The sequence below is a fragment of the Paramormyrops kingsleyae genome, chromosome 9, assembly GCF_048594095.1.
Source record: "Paramormyrops kingsleyae isolate MSU_618 chromosome 9, PKINGS_0.4, whole genome shotgun sequence".
Lineage (NCBI taxonomy): Eukaryota > Metazoa > Chordata > Actinopteri > Osteoglossiformes > Mormyridae > Paramormyrops > Paramormyrops kingsleyae.
The window spans coordinates 3,462,083-3,477,317 of NC_132805.1; the positions used below are offsets into that span (position 1 = coordinate 3,462,083).

At 43.4% G+C, this 15,235-nt stretch overlaps 1 protein-coding gene across 8 annotated transcripts in view; it reads right to left on the reverse strand.

Moving 5' to 3' along the window:
* Positions 1-692: 692 nt before the first annotated feature.
* Positions 693-15,235, reverse strand: part of gabbr1a (gamma-aminobutyric acid (GABA) B receptor, 1a) — a 53,870-nt gene continuing 39,327 nt past the window's right edge. For 5 of the 8 annotated variants that reach the window (XM_023802583.2, XM_023802580.2, XM_023802582.2 and 2 more), the window contains 14 exons: positions 14,298-14,363; positions 13,981-14,172; positions 12,558-12,803; positions 12,133-12,196; positions 11,331-11,408; positions 9,374-9,524; positions 8,919-9,051; positions 8,608-8,724; positions 7,042-7,152; positions 5,080-5,173; positions 4,143-4,270; positions 3,218-3,346; positions 2,494-2,637; positions 693-2,290 (listed from right to left, as the gene is read on the reverse strand). In XM_023802583.2, coding sequence (XP_023658351.1) covers positions 2,006-2,290; positions 2,494-2,637; positions 3,218-3,346; positions 4,143-4,270; positions 5,080-5,173; positions 7,042-7,152; positions 8,608-8,724; positions 8,919-9,051; positions 9,374-9,524; positions 11,331-11,408; positions 12,133-12,196; positions 12,558-12,803; positions 13,981-14,172; positions 14,298-14,363 — 1,938 coding nt within the window. In that variant the 3' untranslated portion in view covers positions 693-2,005. The remainder of the gene's footprint in view (positions 2,291-2,493; positions 2,638-3,217; positions 3,347-4,142; positions 4,271-5,079; positions 5,174-7,041; positions 7,153-8,607; positions 8,725-8,918; positions 9,052-9,373; positions 9,525-11,330; positions 11,409-12,132; positions 12,197-12,557; positions 12,804-13,980; positions 14,173-14,297; positions 14,364-15,235) is intronic. The other 3 variants (XM_023802581.2, XM_023802579.2, XM_023802578.2) reach the window with 2 other exon arrangements.

Below are 15,235 nucleotides of genomic sequence, written 5' to 3' on the forward strand. Positions count from 1 at the left end.
CCCCCCGACGTTTGTGGTCGTATCAGAGGAGGGGCGCTTTGCGGATCTCAAATTACCATGCTGATAAAATATTTACCAAACATGTACATCACAAACGCCTCTACTGATCTGATAACCGTTTGCTTATGGTTGCCTTCCGCTATTGCTTATCAAACTTCATTCGACTTACTATCAGATTTCAGTATTCTAACAGCTCCTTGGTTAAAAATTTCAGCCACAATGTTTTTTTCTTAAATATAAAAAAAATCAATAGATTTTAATTAGGTTTAAAAATAAATAAATGAGTAAATAAATAAAAGGCGACTCTAAATGCTGATAGGAAGGAAACCCATAAACAGACAAACCATCCATAATGAGAAGAGCACATTTTACGTGATGGAAACCATAGTGCGACGTTTCGTAAAATTAAAGTCCGGCCACGCCGATATTTAGCGGCGCAAACACGTGCGCTGCTCTCGTGGAGACATCTAGTGGCAGCCGACGCCAATTCATTATTAGTGCGCGATGCCATTTGACGAAGTAAAAAGACAAATTAAGGAACTACCGGAACTTTCCGTGATTGAATATATTTATTTTAACTTTGTAAGAATATATATGTGTGTGTCTGTGCAGCTGTATTTTCTGGTGTACACTCTTTCAGTAACTTCAACAACACAGGAATACAAAACTTGAAATAAACGCACTGGGAGCACTTTCTGAGTGAAAAACGATTTTCAGTTTATTGTCGTTGTAATTATAATGTATTGTATTATAATTACCAATCCATTTTCAGACCTCATATTCTCATACTGTACTTAGCAGACACCTCAATAAATAGAAATATGTGCTATTTTCTACAGCTTCCCCTGGCCACAGAGAAATACAATCATGAATAAGCAGGAGAATACATTGATATTAATTTTTATAATTATAATATTTATTATCAATAATAATTCTACTATAAGTACACATATTTATTTATACAAGTCTTACCATTAAATGGCTTTTCCTGACAGAAATTCATAAACACTAAATAAAGTTTAAAATGTTGATAATATTTACTATATTCCAGAGAAAATAAAATATACATTAATAGAAAATATTTTCATTGATAAAAACCAGGCACGTTAAGTACGAAAGTCGTAGTTAAAAATGTTACAAAACTCAATAAGAATGAAACACAGGGACCGCAGACAAAAAAAGAAGCAGGTGGTTCAATCTGGGCCTGTTGGTTCCTTCGGGTCTGGAACATGAAGCCCGGGCTGCTCTCGACAGTCAGTGTCGGTTGGTATTCCGGATGTGACAATCAGCTTGACAATGGGCCATGTGCCATTGTTTATGTGTGAAAGGGACAAAACAACAAACATGACAACACGGGGAAGGCGACAATAAACAGGTCCTCATCTTTCTTGGTTTCTGCACCATGAGCTTTAATAAATGTACTTTAAAAGTGAAACAGTGGTTCATGCAGTGGTCTCCAGTAGTGGGTGGTGCGATGCGTTTTTAAATAATCATTTGAAAATAAATGTATCAGAAGGCCCCAGTGCTCCAAAACAGAGGCAAGAAGCCAAATTCAGTGTCTTCGTAGGTGTTCTGATTGGATCTGTATGGCTTGAATATGTGTATGCATGTGGCGACATTTCAGCCTTCACTTTCAGAAAATTCTGGTAACATTTCAGGCAAACCAATCCTTAGGTGTCTTTTCAGATACTACTTTATATTACCGCTCCTCTATATGAATTACAGCTTATGTCATGCACCAGTCATAAATATTAACGAAGGTATTATAATAACAGGTGGTCACATATAAAAATCGATGTGTCTTCAGTAACATCCCAGTTAATGCTTTAATAAATAGAGAGGGAGACAGAGTAAGAGAGTGAAAGGAGTAGAGGCTCTGTATTCTTATCCTTCTTAACTATTGCTTCTATCTGTCAGGTAACCATCTACATGAGGCCTTATCAGGTTGATGCTCCTCCTCCTCCTCCTCCTCCACCCAGAGTTCTCCTTCTCTCCCCCCCCCCACTCACTTGTAGAGCAGCTGCAGTCGGCTGTTGTGACAATGGTTACGGCTGATCTTGCTGTCAGCCTGGTAGAGGATGGACGAGTTTGGGTACGAGGCAGGGAGAGAGTGGTTGTCGGAGGAGGGGAGGGGGTAACCGGGAGGAGGTAGCAGGGGCTTGGGGTCATTCTGGGAGGAGGCAGGCGGTGGCGTGCTGTGGTTCTGGTTCGGCGTGGACTGGGGTCTCCGGGAGCGCAGTGCTTGTCTTTCTGCCAGCTGGTTCCGCAGCTCTGACACCCTGACCTCCTTCTGTGAGTGCAGGATGGAATTGCACAGCTTACGGTCCTCAATGCTCTCACCAACAAGGAGGTGCAGGTGTGACATCACAATATGCCTCATATACGTTCCAAAAGTAAGAAGCATAATTATATGGAGCACAGTCGGACGAGGTGTGAGCGAGACGGAGTTGGGAAAAGGATCTGAAAGGGGGAAGGCGGGACGAAAGTCGGTACCTCCTGGATGATCTTCTGCAGCTCCCTGTTCTCTCGCTCCAGCTGCCGCGATTTCTCCTCGTCGTTGTTGTTTGTGGATGAGCCCGTCTTCATAGTGTCCTGCTGCTCAGACTGCCACTCTCCTCGAGTTATTAAACGGCGCATCTGATGTACACACATAGGCAAAGCACAGGCCAAATCAGATCATCACATCTACAACTCAATACAGGCTAATACGAGTATGCAGTTAACCACCAGTATGCAGATAACCACCCAGTAATGGAGAAAGTACTACTGTATTATACATTTAATACATCTTTAGAATTAGGTGATCAGTGGTTATTGTTGACACACCACAGCACACAACAATGAAATATGTCCTCTGCATTTAACCCATATGTGACGTCGTGACATAGCAGGGGGAGCTAATTCAGCGCCTGAGGAGCAGTGCTTGGGGGCGGTACCTTGCTCAGGGTACCTCAGTGGTGCCTTGCTGGTCGGGGATTCGAACCTGCAGTCTTTCAATTACAAGTACGCTTCCCTAACCACAAAGACGCCACCGCCCAGCTGAGCATTTACCTGCTCAGTGTAAGAAAAATACTAACAAATACCTTACCATTCTTATCCTCTCCTACATGCTCAACATAATAATAACCAATAGCTTACTTGGGCCAACAACATACCTACTGGGCTACCACTGTACACTCTGAGTAAGATAAGAAACTTAAGCAGACATCCGGCAAACCTTGGGGATGAAGAGTACAACTAAAGTGATGTAGACGGAGAAGACGATGGCCAGCGATGCAAAGGCAAACGATGCGTCCTGCTGAGAGGAGAGGATCATCGTGACTGGAGCGGTAATCATGCATAATACCTGGAACAGAGAAGGGAGAGAAACCACAGAGTCAGGCACGGCCATTTCTCACTAATCAACACTGTCAGCGGCAGATCTGAATAATATACAACAGTGTTAGCTGCCATCTTACTCATAAACCGACGCACTCACTAACCCTGAGGAGACTGGATGAAAACAGGCAGGAATGTTATCATGCTAATGCTAAATACGGTGTTACAATAAATCTGTTTACACAATAGAATATTAGTGGATTTCCAGCAGCACAATGATCAAGGAAGCACATCTGAGACTGAGGCCTTTCAGTTCTGATAGAACCTGCATCAATGACTACATGTTTGAGATCCTATAGTATCTCCTAGCATTCCACGATCTGAATAATTTGACACTGATTAATTTGAAGCTAACTTTACCCCTGATTTTCCTAATAGCATTTGCCATAAAAGGTTCATTTGAAAGGTAGCTAAAGACTCAAAAGATCTTTATTGTCAGCCCATCAGTACACACATATACATCCAGGATGAAATATCATCTCCCTGAGCCCCCTGGTGCAATCTTCACACGTCGACTAAAGAATATACTATAACATATCAACATTTACAAAGCAGCTAAACAATATATTTCCAGTACTACATTTACAATATGGCTAAACAATATATTTCCAGTACTACATTTACAAAGTGACTACCCGCTATGATACCTACTGTATCGCTTAAAGTGTGAAAGGGACACAAAGATATGAAACAGCAGTGCGAGAACTTGTTGTACTAGAGCTTAACGTGATACTGAAAGGGCAACCAGAAAAACAGGGACTCACAGCCACATTGTAGATGGCCATTCCCACAGCCCTGTGATCGTTTATCTTCTCAGTTGAGATGGACTTGGTCTCATAGGCCAGAAAGATCCCCAGCAACAGCAACAAGCCTTTATAGCCGTAGACCACGCCTATCGGACAGAGGGCAGAGAGAGCGGCTTCGATGGGTATAGACACGAGCAGAGAGAGCGGCTTCAATGGGTATAGACACGAGCAGAGAGAGCGGCTTCGATGGGTATAGACACGAGCAGAGAGAGCGGCTTCGATGGGTATAGACACGAGCAGAGAGAGCGGCTTCGATGGGTATAGACACGAGCAGAGAGAGCGGCTTCGATGGGTATAGACACGAGCAGAGAGAGCAGCTTCGATGGGTATAGACACGAGCAGAGGGAGCGGCTTCGATGGGTATAGACACGAGCAGAGAGAGCGGCTTCGATGGGTATAGACACGAGCAGAGGGAGCGGCTTCGATGGGTATAGACACGAGCAGAGGGAGCGGCTTCGATGGGTATAGACACGAGCAGAGAGAGCGGCTTCGATGGGTATAGACACGAGCAGAGAGAGCGGCTTCGATGGGTATAGACACGAGCAGAGGGAGCGGCTTCGATGGGTATAGACACGAGCAGAGAGAGCGGCTTCGATGGGTATAGACACGAGCAGAGGGAGCGGCTTCGATGGGTATAGACACGAGCAGAGAGAGCGGCTTCGATGGGTATAGACACGAGAGCCATACACCACCGACTGCATTAATGATTTCATGAGTGGATTCATTAAATCTGTTTCTCTAAGTACGTTCCATGCAACATTCATCATTTTTCATGACATGTCGCAGTTAATTTAAAAGCCTGGTAAGTCACTGAAATATGCAGAAATAAGCGAGGAAGGGAGAGAGAGGGGATAGAAAAAGAGAGAAAGAGATTTTGGAAATCAAAGTAGGTTACCGAGCCACGTGTTCATCTTCTCGGAGTTGCAGTGTTCTAAGAGGGGCTGGATGAGGACATCTAGGTCTCCTTTCGGGGCCTCTTTCGTGAACTTCTGCTCAAAGTGACAGCGGAACATTTATGAGAGGACAGAACAGGGAGGACCTTCCCAGTGTGAGGTGCTGCTATCATCGTGGTTTATCCTGCTGAGGTCACTAACACAACAATGTCGATGGGCACAGCAGGGACACGGATAGCCTGGCAGATTCCAGCATTTTACAGAGGCCCTGGAACATGGAGAATTATACTATTATAAAATGTAAAGGGGGAGAGGGTCCAAAGTGACATTTTTTCAGGGGGCCCAAGCCTTCAAGCCGCATCCTTGGTACTGCTGCTCCACACCATCACCATTCCAGTGAACTGTTACCATGGTAATTATACTGCACATACGAAGATCTATGACGTCAATGCAGAAGCATCGTATGTCTAAAAACATAAGCTGCTATCGATGAAAAAACTTGCAGATTAATGTGAGACAAAGAGCATAATTTACATCTGGGAAATACGGTCAAGAAGAGAAATGTTTAGTCTTCCTGTAACCGCTCAGTGTGAATAATGCCGTTTTGCTAAATGAGGTAGCACAGAGTTTGAAGTGAACAATCGAAATTAATTGTATGAGTAATGTGCACATTTGCGAATCATGCAGAAAATGTGTCCATAAGCTTTTTTAAGATTTATCTGCAAAGCATAGATATTGGCTGGTTAGGCCTGGTATTGCAGTGTGGAAACTGGAGGTGGTTAATGCTTGTCTATGCCCCATTTGAAGAGGGTATTGCAGTACTTAACTGGTTTAACTGGAGACTACAGCTACAGCCTGTTAACTAACTGGATAAAGAGCTTTTAGTACAATTTAGTACACTACTAATCAAAAGTTTTTGCAAAGACTGAGATTTTCTACATTTGCATGGTATTCACTTAACATTATAACATTAATATTCACTTAACAAAATATATTTACAGAATGTTCACTATTTGAGTTGCTTTATTAGCATGAAAATGTCATATTTTATTAATCAAATTACCTGCTGTAAGAGCAGTTATAACAGCAGAGAAAGTTTGAGGCATTCCTTCTACAAGGGATTGTGTCATGGAATGAAACGGCTAACCAGTGCATTTAAAGACAGCATAGAATTTGACCATCACTGCACATCCAGTTAATAGGACAGACATCACATGTATAAAGTATAACAAGTATAAAAAATTTGCAGTTTATGAAATAAATGGAAAAATGGTATGAACCCGTGTGCAAAGACGTTTGACTGGTAGTGTATATATCCCGGTTAGGGTCATGGGATGTATTTTATATAATCATAGCAGACCATTTCACAGGATTTAATCACAAAACCTACACTAATAACTTATCCAATATTTTCCAACACAAAATGAGAATAATCATTCAATGGGAATTGGAAGCATTTAATCTGTTTGATTTATGCTGCAAACAATTATGCAGCATCATAATGGCTTTATGTGGTTTGGAGAAATGAGAATAGAAAACTAATTGAAAATTCATTGCATTGTGCATTACTGTATCATTATAGTTATATCAGATTGCTTACTGGTCTTGCTGCATGTTCTCCCTGAGGTCAGCTGTGTCTGCCAGGCACTAGTTTCCGATTAACTGAAAGCTCCGAATTAATGAGCAGTGTCTGTGCATGCTGTAATGTACTGGTGTTTATCTAGGCTGTGTGGTTCCCAGTTCCCAAGAAGCCTTGGACCAACCCAATCGATGAAACAGTTATTAAGAACAGGAAGATAGATTCCAACCAATACTCCAGAGCCAACAGTAACCTTTATATATATATATATATATATATATAGTACCGATTAGCAAGACATATACATAAAGTAAGAAAATCCTTGATAGCTAAATTAATGTGAAAAACCAGCATGAAGTCAGATGAAAAAATTGTGTCGATTTACCTCAATTGTGATGTGCAAGGGATCCACAATCTGCCAGATCATAAGGGATAAGACGTCCACAGCCAGCAGCACCCCCACTGTGGCGTAGAGTTTCCAGGGCTCCAGGTGCTGCTGCAATGCAAACAGGACCGATAATCACAGCCATACAGAGCATGAAGCAGCGCAGCAACAGAATCTCAACGGTACCAATAGGTAACGCTCAACACAGTCCATGTATGCTGGATCAGACTGCAAGCAGTGAGGCACAAGCGCATAGAGAAATCCACAGTTCTGTCACTTTCCCGGCATTGCGAACACACGGCAAGCAAAGGAATTCGTAAAAAGGATGTGGAGGATGCCCTCGTGACCAGTGCGACTTGGAAGACTTTGGAGGATTTGTCACAAAAACGGGAGGCTGCTGCGTGGAACTGCTGTCATGAAGCTGCTGAACAGAAGTGCAGTAATGGAATATTGTTTTATGACTATTTGTTTTAAAATGCTTCCAGATATTAAAGCATTACGAGACAAACTTGCCGGTATCAAAACTGCATTATTGTAGCTGAAAGGGAACCAAATCCATTTCATAACGGCCCCATAACGACACCCCTGAAGACTACATCTCTGCAAATATTCATGTGGTTTTCAAAATGAGTTTCATCTGCATATATATAAACATTAAAATTCCCAACACATCCCACAGTATCAGTATCACTTTCCGATGTATACATATAATATTCTGCAGCATAAAATATACCTCACATGGTCTATACTCCGGTTAAGATTTTCACTGGATAAAACATTACGAGTCTGAAAAAATAACCCTCCGCACACCAACATAAACCACCAAATCACCAGGTCTAGTGCTGCACCAGTACGTTCCAAACAATAGAGATCGCCATTCATTTCACAAGAGCCAGCACTTCAGCATTATAAACAGCAAACATATTTTCCCCTTAGGGATGAATAAAATATGAGAGGAGGAAATCCTAATCTTTGCTTCGCACCTATTATTCTCACCTATTAATTAGTGCAATTTATTCTGTCACATGTGATTTCCCACATTTATTGTAAAGAAAGTTCATGATCAAGAGAATCTATTGTAATAATATTGAACATTAACATGTTTATTATTATTATTATTATTATTATTATTATGCAGTCTTTCCCCCTCTCTCTGAGCTGAGGAGATCTTCTCGAAAAGAAGACATCACAGAGAAATTTCATAACATCGCGACTCGGCAAAGAAGCAAGCAGACAGAAAGCAGATGGAAAAACAGTCCCGCGTAACCGGAGTGGGAGTTGGCCTCCGCCCACGGCGACCCACGCCATTCTCGCCTCCCTGTCTGAGCTCCAGCCATCGGGCCGCACAAAGGGACTCCCGCTGTACAATGAGCAGCGGCTCAAAAAAGCGAGGCCAGGAATCCAGAACCCGACCAGAAATGGGGGGTGGGGGGAGGGCAGCAATGCAAAAATCAGTGAGTAAAAAAATGAACAAAAGAGCCGGGACAGAAATATATAAACACAGGCATACAAAGCATACAGAAATGGCGTCACTGACACAGGACAGGGCTGAAGATTCATACTCACCTTCCTTTTCTCTTTCTTATCATCTTTCTTAGTGAAGACGGTGTGAACCCACCAAATCTTCGTGAACATGCTGCCGTAGGCCAAACTAAAACCCAAACCCAGCAACCAGAGGCGAAACTGCAGCACAAGAGAGGGGGGGGGGGAGAGCAGGGTTACACCAAGAGAGGGAAGCAGCAGAGATGGAGAGGGGGGGCAGTTTGGGATTTTACAAAGCATCATGGGAGAGGAACCATAACAGAGGGCCAGACCAGATGGGGCACAGGGTGACATCACCGCGCCGCACTCGTCCAATGGCGCACACGCCCGATTACCTGGCATACGACGGGGAACTGCGCCCTGTGGACGTGGAGTCCATCCATCCCGAGCGGAAAGACGGCAGCCAGTGCCATCATGCAGCCCACAGCTGTGATGTTGTTCAGGTACGGCTGGGAGTTCTGGATGTACCTGTCAGCAGGTTATATCAAGAAGATAACATTTTCTTTGCTTGTATTGTATGGTTTTGTATTGCATTGCAATCTTTACATGAGCTCTTCTCTTAAGAGAAACCCATGTACTATACATTAAAAACGGTCATTTGGCTAAATCTGGAATATTTGCAGTGATGTTTTTAATATACAAAGCCCCTGTCAAATAAGGCAGTAGGCAAACAAACAAACAAGCAACACACACGATTGCTGGCCATTGACCAGACAACCCAAGCCCTCCAGCCAACTGCTGAGTGGTTTCATGTGGGGAGGAGGATTTCACGGATACAAGATGCACACACCTGACTTTGCTGTTGTAGATGTTGAAGGTGAGACAGACGATTCCCAGTAAGATTCCCAGCCCAGCAAAGACAGACACAGATGCGAAAAGCTTCTGAGACAGAAACCTAAATTCCTCAATTACTACGGTCTGGTCTGCAGGTGGCCCTGGACCTGCAGGGAAACCACGCAGAGGAGAGGAGCGATGAGTGACAGGCTTGTGTTTCCGATGTTAATTCTGTACAGCTTTCACCACTCTAAGAGGACGCAAGGAGAACTGTGATTCTGGCAAGTTCTATAACTATCTCTCCCACGGCTGAAAAGAGTGCTGTCAACATGTCACCGGGATGTGACAGTGTATTCTGAAAGCATAGAAACATCACGGTGCCCACGCTGCTAGAATCACGATGAGACAGTCATAGTTTTGCGGTTGTAGGATATTACAGTCTGTAGGAACTGACAGCTCAGGCAACTGACTGCAAAGTCAGTGTTGTCAGTGTGCATCCGTGTGTGCTTGGATTTCCTCCGGTCGGGTGTGCTATGAACTCTGTAAACCTCCCCGTCCTTGATGAAGGAATGAGGACGGCACGTTGTCATGGAGACCAAGCTCTGTGTTGGTTGCCATGGTGAGAGCTGAGCTGCAGTGGTTGTCAGGAGCAACCAGGGAAAAGAGGGAGAAAGTGAAGTGACGGACAGTGCGAATAAAGAGGGGGAAGTAAAAAAAAAAAGGGGTTGAGGGGATACCGGAGGGAAGATGGAACAGAGGGAGCTGCCGGACTGGGAAAGGTACACCGTCAACCAGTCTTTCACTTAATTACTTTTATGGGACTCTTGCCCGTGGCATTGGCCTGTCTGTTAAAAACAGAACAGCAAAGCCAAGAGCAGAGAGAAGTGCCCAGAGAGGGGCAACCATTCAGACGTGGATGCTGGGTTCTAGGCAAAGAGAACCCTCGAGCCAGTGAAGTATAAACAACACAGAGGTCACAAGTGCCTCCCTCCCTTTCACAAAACAGTTCTGAGAACCCTTGTCAAAAATATTCAAACGTCCTCTCAGTACCGTCAAAGATTAACCGAGTTCTCAGTGCCGTCAGAGAGGCAGAGGTGCATCACCCTTCAAAGGAGAGCGCACCGTAAATGGTGTGAGGAAACAGGCACCATCTGGAGTGACAGGCAGAGCGGAAAGTTACCAAAGGAGTAAGGTGTGGAAGGATCAGCGCCGCCGAGATTCCTCACTACACAACCGATGAATTATTGAGCAGAACTCACATATTCACAAAAGATGAGGCGCCGCTTGAACATTGATTTTACGTATTTTCCCATGATCGCTCATGATGTTTTTTTCTGAGATACTCTTAGCACTATACCTCTCTTCAACAATTGTTGAATAATACCCAAGTCAATACTCAACGGAATTTAATCAAGGGACTGTAACAAACAAGAGTAATTGCTTCAATAACCCATAACGCGATCATCAGAAATTCTATAAAAACAATGTTCTTCATAAAATGTTCATGCAGAATCATCCCTGGTTCCTTTTATAGGAAACTGCTGCTCAAGTGCCGAGTAATATGCGGGGCAGGGAAATGAGGCTTCAAGTGGCTTAGCAGTGCCACACAGCCTCGGAAAACAAATCCGCTATGGAGCACTGAAGCACAACAAACAACTGGGAACCAATTTAACCGATAAGCCTGCACACTATACAGCCTTCAGGGGACGTCAAACAAAGGTACAGCTGTTAGCTGTCTTCTGGTGTGTTAAAACACATTAAACATTAAACACCGTGTCAGCAAAGAATCTATAATTCTTCAGAAAGAGTCAATAAGGACTTATTGCCAGTGTACCCTTGTAAAACCATATTAAGAATAAAATATTAGGGTTATAGGGAACTACTATTCCTTGCAAGCATCAGCCGTGGTAATAGCAGCCCATTATAAGGCAACTGCTCATTTTAAGTCAGTAAAAGCGACCTGCTTTCCATACCTATCCACTTGTCATTTCCATACCACGAGAGGTTCCCTTTCGTGCTGTCATAGTATCCAATCTTCTTGTAACTCCCTCCTGCACAATGACATAAAGAAGGTTGACACACATGAAAGTGCATGACTAATAAAGGAAGCCCGGGCTGCTGAGGGACCTGTCCATTAGCTTCCCGGAACAAAGCCCCTGTCACGTTAATGATAGATATTTTTACAGTTCATTTAGCATGTTTCCTTCTATCCACACAAAACCATTATAGTCTTAACACCTAAAACTGGGAACTAGGATCCTTAATATGTCACTCAAATTGAGGTAAACTGATGTATACCTTAATATTTGAGGTTTACTGCTGACAAAGGAAGGTGTAAAAACCCTGTGGAACATATTTAGTTTCTTAGTTTTTTTCCTTAGCTATAGTAACCCGCATTCAGCGGATAGGTGCACGTCAATATCTATTTCAGAGGAATTAATGCGTTGGCTCAGAGGTGATATTTTTTTATTGGTTCAGAGCTGATACCAATTTCCGTGAAAATAATTGGCAATATCCCCTGGACAGGAGCGAGATGGCTCCAGGGGCTGGGCACCAATCAATCTCTATATGATGAGTGTTGCGGAGATTGTGGGATGTTTGGAAATGGAATCTCAGATCCCAAACTCTTTCACAACAAACACATGTCATTTCAGGGCTGTTTATCATCCACCGCTACAGGACGCTCAAAGTGTCCCCAAATGTACATTTTGTGTGATTTGTAACTTCCAGCGCTCCATGAATTTTTCACAGGCGTATCAAAGATGAAAGGCGCACCCTGTAGCTGCTCGATGAGAGTCCAGGCCATTCTGGAACCCTGGGCATCAAACACCACGTGACCCTGGCAAAGACAATACTTCAGTGATTTCGTCATAGCAACATATGCATAACAACTTTTCCAGCTATTCAATGTATTTATTTACAGCATTTATTTATTGATATTCTTCAATAGAATATATTACTGTCAGGAGTGGATAGTTCAGGTCCAGAAAGTAAAAATCCAGACCAAGATTTTGTTTCAACCAACCACTAGTGCATAAAGAGTCACATTCACAGAGTGCTCAACTAGATGGTTGGAACAAAATTTTGATCTGGATTTTTACTTTCTGGACCTGAAATTTCCACCTCTGGATATTGTTAAAGGTAGTCCACTTGTGTGTGGTTCAGGTTCATTCTACCCGCCCCCAAAGCCCGTCACTCACAGACACCCCCTCAAAGGAGCTGGTGTTCAGAGCCCTATAGATTTCGGCAGTAATGTCTTGGTTATTGTAGTTGAAGTCCTCCAGTCGTCGGCCTTTCTCCCTCAGGGGCCCCACAGTCTTATTAAGGGCCAAAGCCAAGGCCCACACTGCGTCATAGGCCAGAGGTGCCTCCTGGAAGCCCCCCGTCTCCTCGGGGTTCTTCCCCCCCAGCCGAAACATCAGCTGCTCCAGGAATTCTTGAGACGTCTGCGCAGGGATAAGTCGTAATGCCGGGTTAATTTCCCCTTTAATTACTGAATTGAAGGTGACTGCGTTGTATGTGTATTCTTAATCAGTGTTCCTCAAAGCAGTCCTCGGGGAACCCCAGACGGTCCACGTCTTTGCTCCTCTCAGCTCCCAAAATGTGGACTGTCTGGCAGGGAGCTGGGAGTGAGCGAAGATGTGGACCGTCTGGCAGGGAGCTGGGAGTGAGCAAAGACGTGGACCGTCTGGCAGGGAGCTGGGAGTGAGCGAAGACGTGGACCGTCTGTGGGTCCCCGAGGACCCCGGGTTGGGAAACACTGTTCTTAATAATCTGTAAAGACCTGAGCCTCCTCTTTTTTACTTTTAATTAATAATTGGATGAAAACCACGCAGAGGGACAATAGGCTCAGTGCTCTTCATACTGTTAAAAAACGATGGAGCTTTACAGCCATACTGAACCCTTAAGCGATCCTTTGAGAGTAATGTATTGGTTAGTTTATTCATTGTTAGTCTATTACTTAGTTCTAAAATGATTATATTTCTCTGTTATTATATTTCTGCGTTAATACTGCCAACTGACCCAAAAGACAATGAGCACAATACAATGAATCTTGTAATAATGTAAGTTAATAATCCTACAGCAGCCAAGAGAGCAACTGCATTACAAAGCCAGAGAGAATGGCGGCCCCATGACGGATTTGCATATCCGCTAGGAAGAAATGTAACAAACACAAATGATTCTGATTCTGAAACACAACGGAGAGCATGGAGGGCCTTTGTAGGCAGCTCCTCCCAGCACCGCTTCCACGGTCCAAATTAGCTATCTTGGGCATGATGTTCCACACTGTACTCTCAGTTGAAATCTGAGGAGCCTGTTAGCACCCTCATGACAAGCGCATGATGTCACAAGGTAGCAGATCTCAGCTTAGCATGAGATACGAAGACATGTGATCCAACTAAAAGAAAACTAAAGACCATCTGCCTTCATCCCTTATAGCTTCAGTCATACCATCCCTGAGCAGTAGTGAGACAGTAACAACAACAATCAAGTACTAAAGTTAACAGTATCACAATAGTCGTTTCATTATGTCACCCTGATTAGATGTGTGGAATTATCCCGATGTACGGCATGAAACGTAACACTGAAAAAATGTCAGTGTGGAAAGAGGAAGGCAGGCACCAGGTTGGATGCCCCACGGACGGTCTCCGGGTTCAGCATGACGATCTCAGTGGTGACGTGTCCCTCTACGGCCTCCGTCATGTTCTCCACCGTGCAGTCGATGGACGGATCCTTAATCTTGAACCAGTTGTCCGCGTACCAACCAATCAGGAACCACACGTATTTCTTCCCATATAGCTTTTCTTTAAAAACCTGAAAAGGAACAAATATTAAAACGTGAATGACTGACAGAAGAAACTACATTTCTGAATTAATTGGATATAGTTTCGAAATGCATAAGTAGTTGATGAGAACATGCAAAAAAAAAAAAAACTAACCTCGCAGAAAACTTTTCTGGCTTCGGTCTCATAGAAAAGGCCGACAATGATTCGGGCGTCTTGGCGCTACGTAACAGAGCAGGAGATGACAAGGAAATACAAAAACATCTTTAGAGAGATGAGTCAGGGAACCAACATCGACATACCAAAGGAAATTATTATTAATAACATTATTATTCTCTTTATATCACTCCATGTGATCTTTTTGATCTGCTTTGATGGTGCTTTTAGATCTCAGAGCTTAATATCACATAAACTACAGGAAACGTCATTAAAATAAAAAATGACCCAACATCTGTTACTGAGGTTAGACTCCCTAATGAAGTCATGAATGAGACACTGCAGCAGAGAGTGTCACAGTGCCAACAGACCCCTAGAGGTAAGATCTCCAGATTTCATTTGACTTGATACACTACAATAATAAGCAATTAAATGAAGGGAGGCATATCTTCCTTATTTCCCAGAGGGAAGACTATTATGTTATCAAGTTGTACCCAAAATCGTCCCTTTGCTTAAGTCCTTAGAGCCGGTGTTTGTTAATGCTGTTAAAACCGATTCTGCCACATTCTCATGAAGCACTCTGATTACTTGTATATGTAAGCCAGTCAATACCCTGCTATGTAGCTTTTAAACTAATGTTTACACTTTAATCAACTGAACGCTCGACACAGCCACTAATATGACAGCACCAGGATGAACGAAAGCTGAAAAACTTGAAAGTATGAGTCTGTTTGTAAGTTATTTGAAGCGACACAGAGGCTCCCTGGGTAACTGGAATGCTTCACAACTTCAGAGTTGGGGGTTGAGTCCCATTCCCTGCACCGTGTGTGTCGAGCATTCAGGTTCTCCCCAAATTTTGTGGGTTTCCTCTGGTAATCCCATATTCCTCCCTCAATCCAAGGACTTGCACTTAGGCTAACTAGCATTTTAATGTGTGT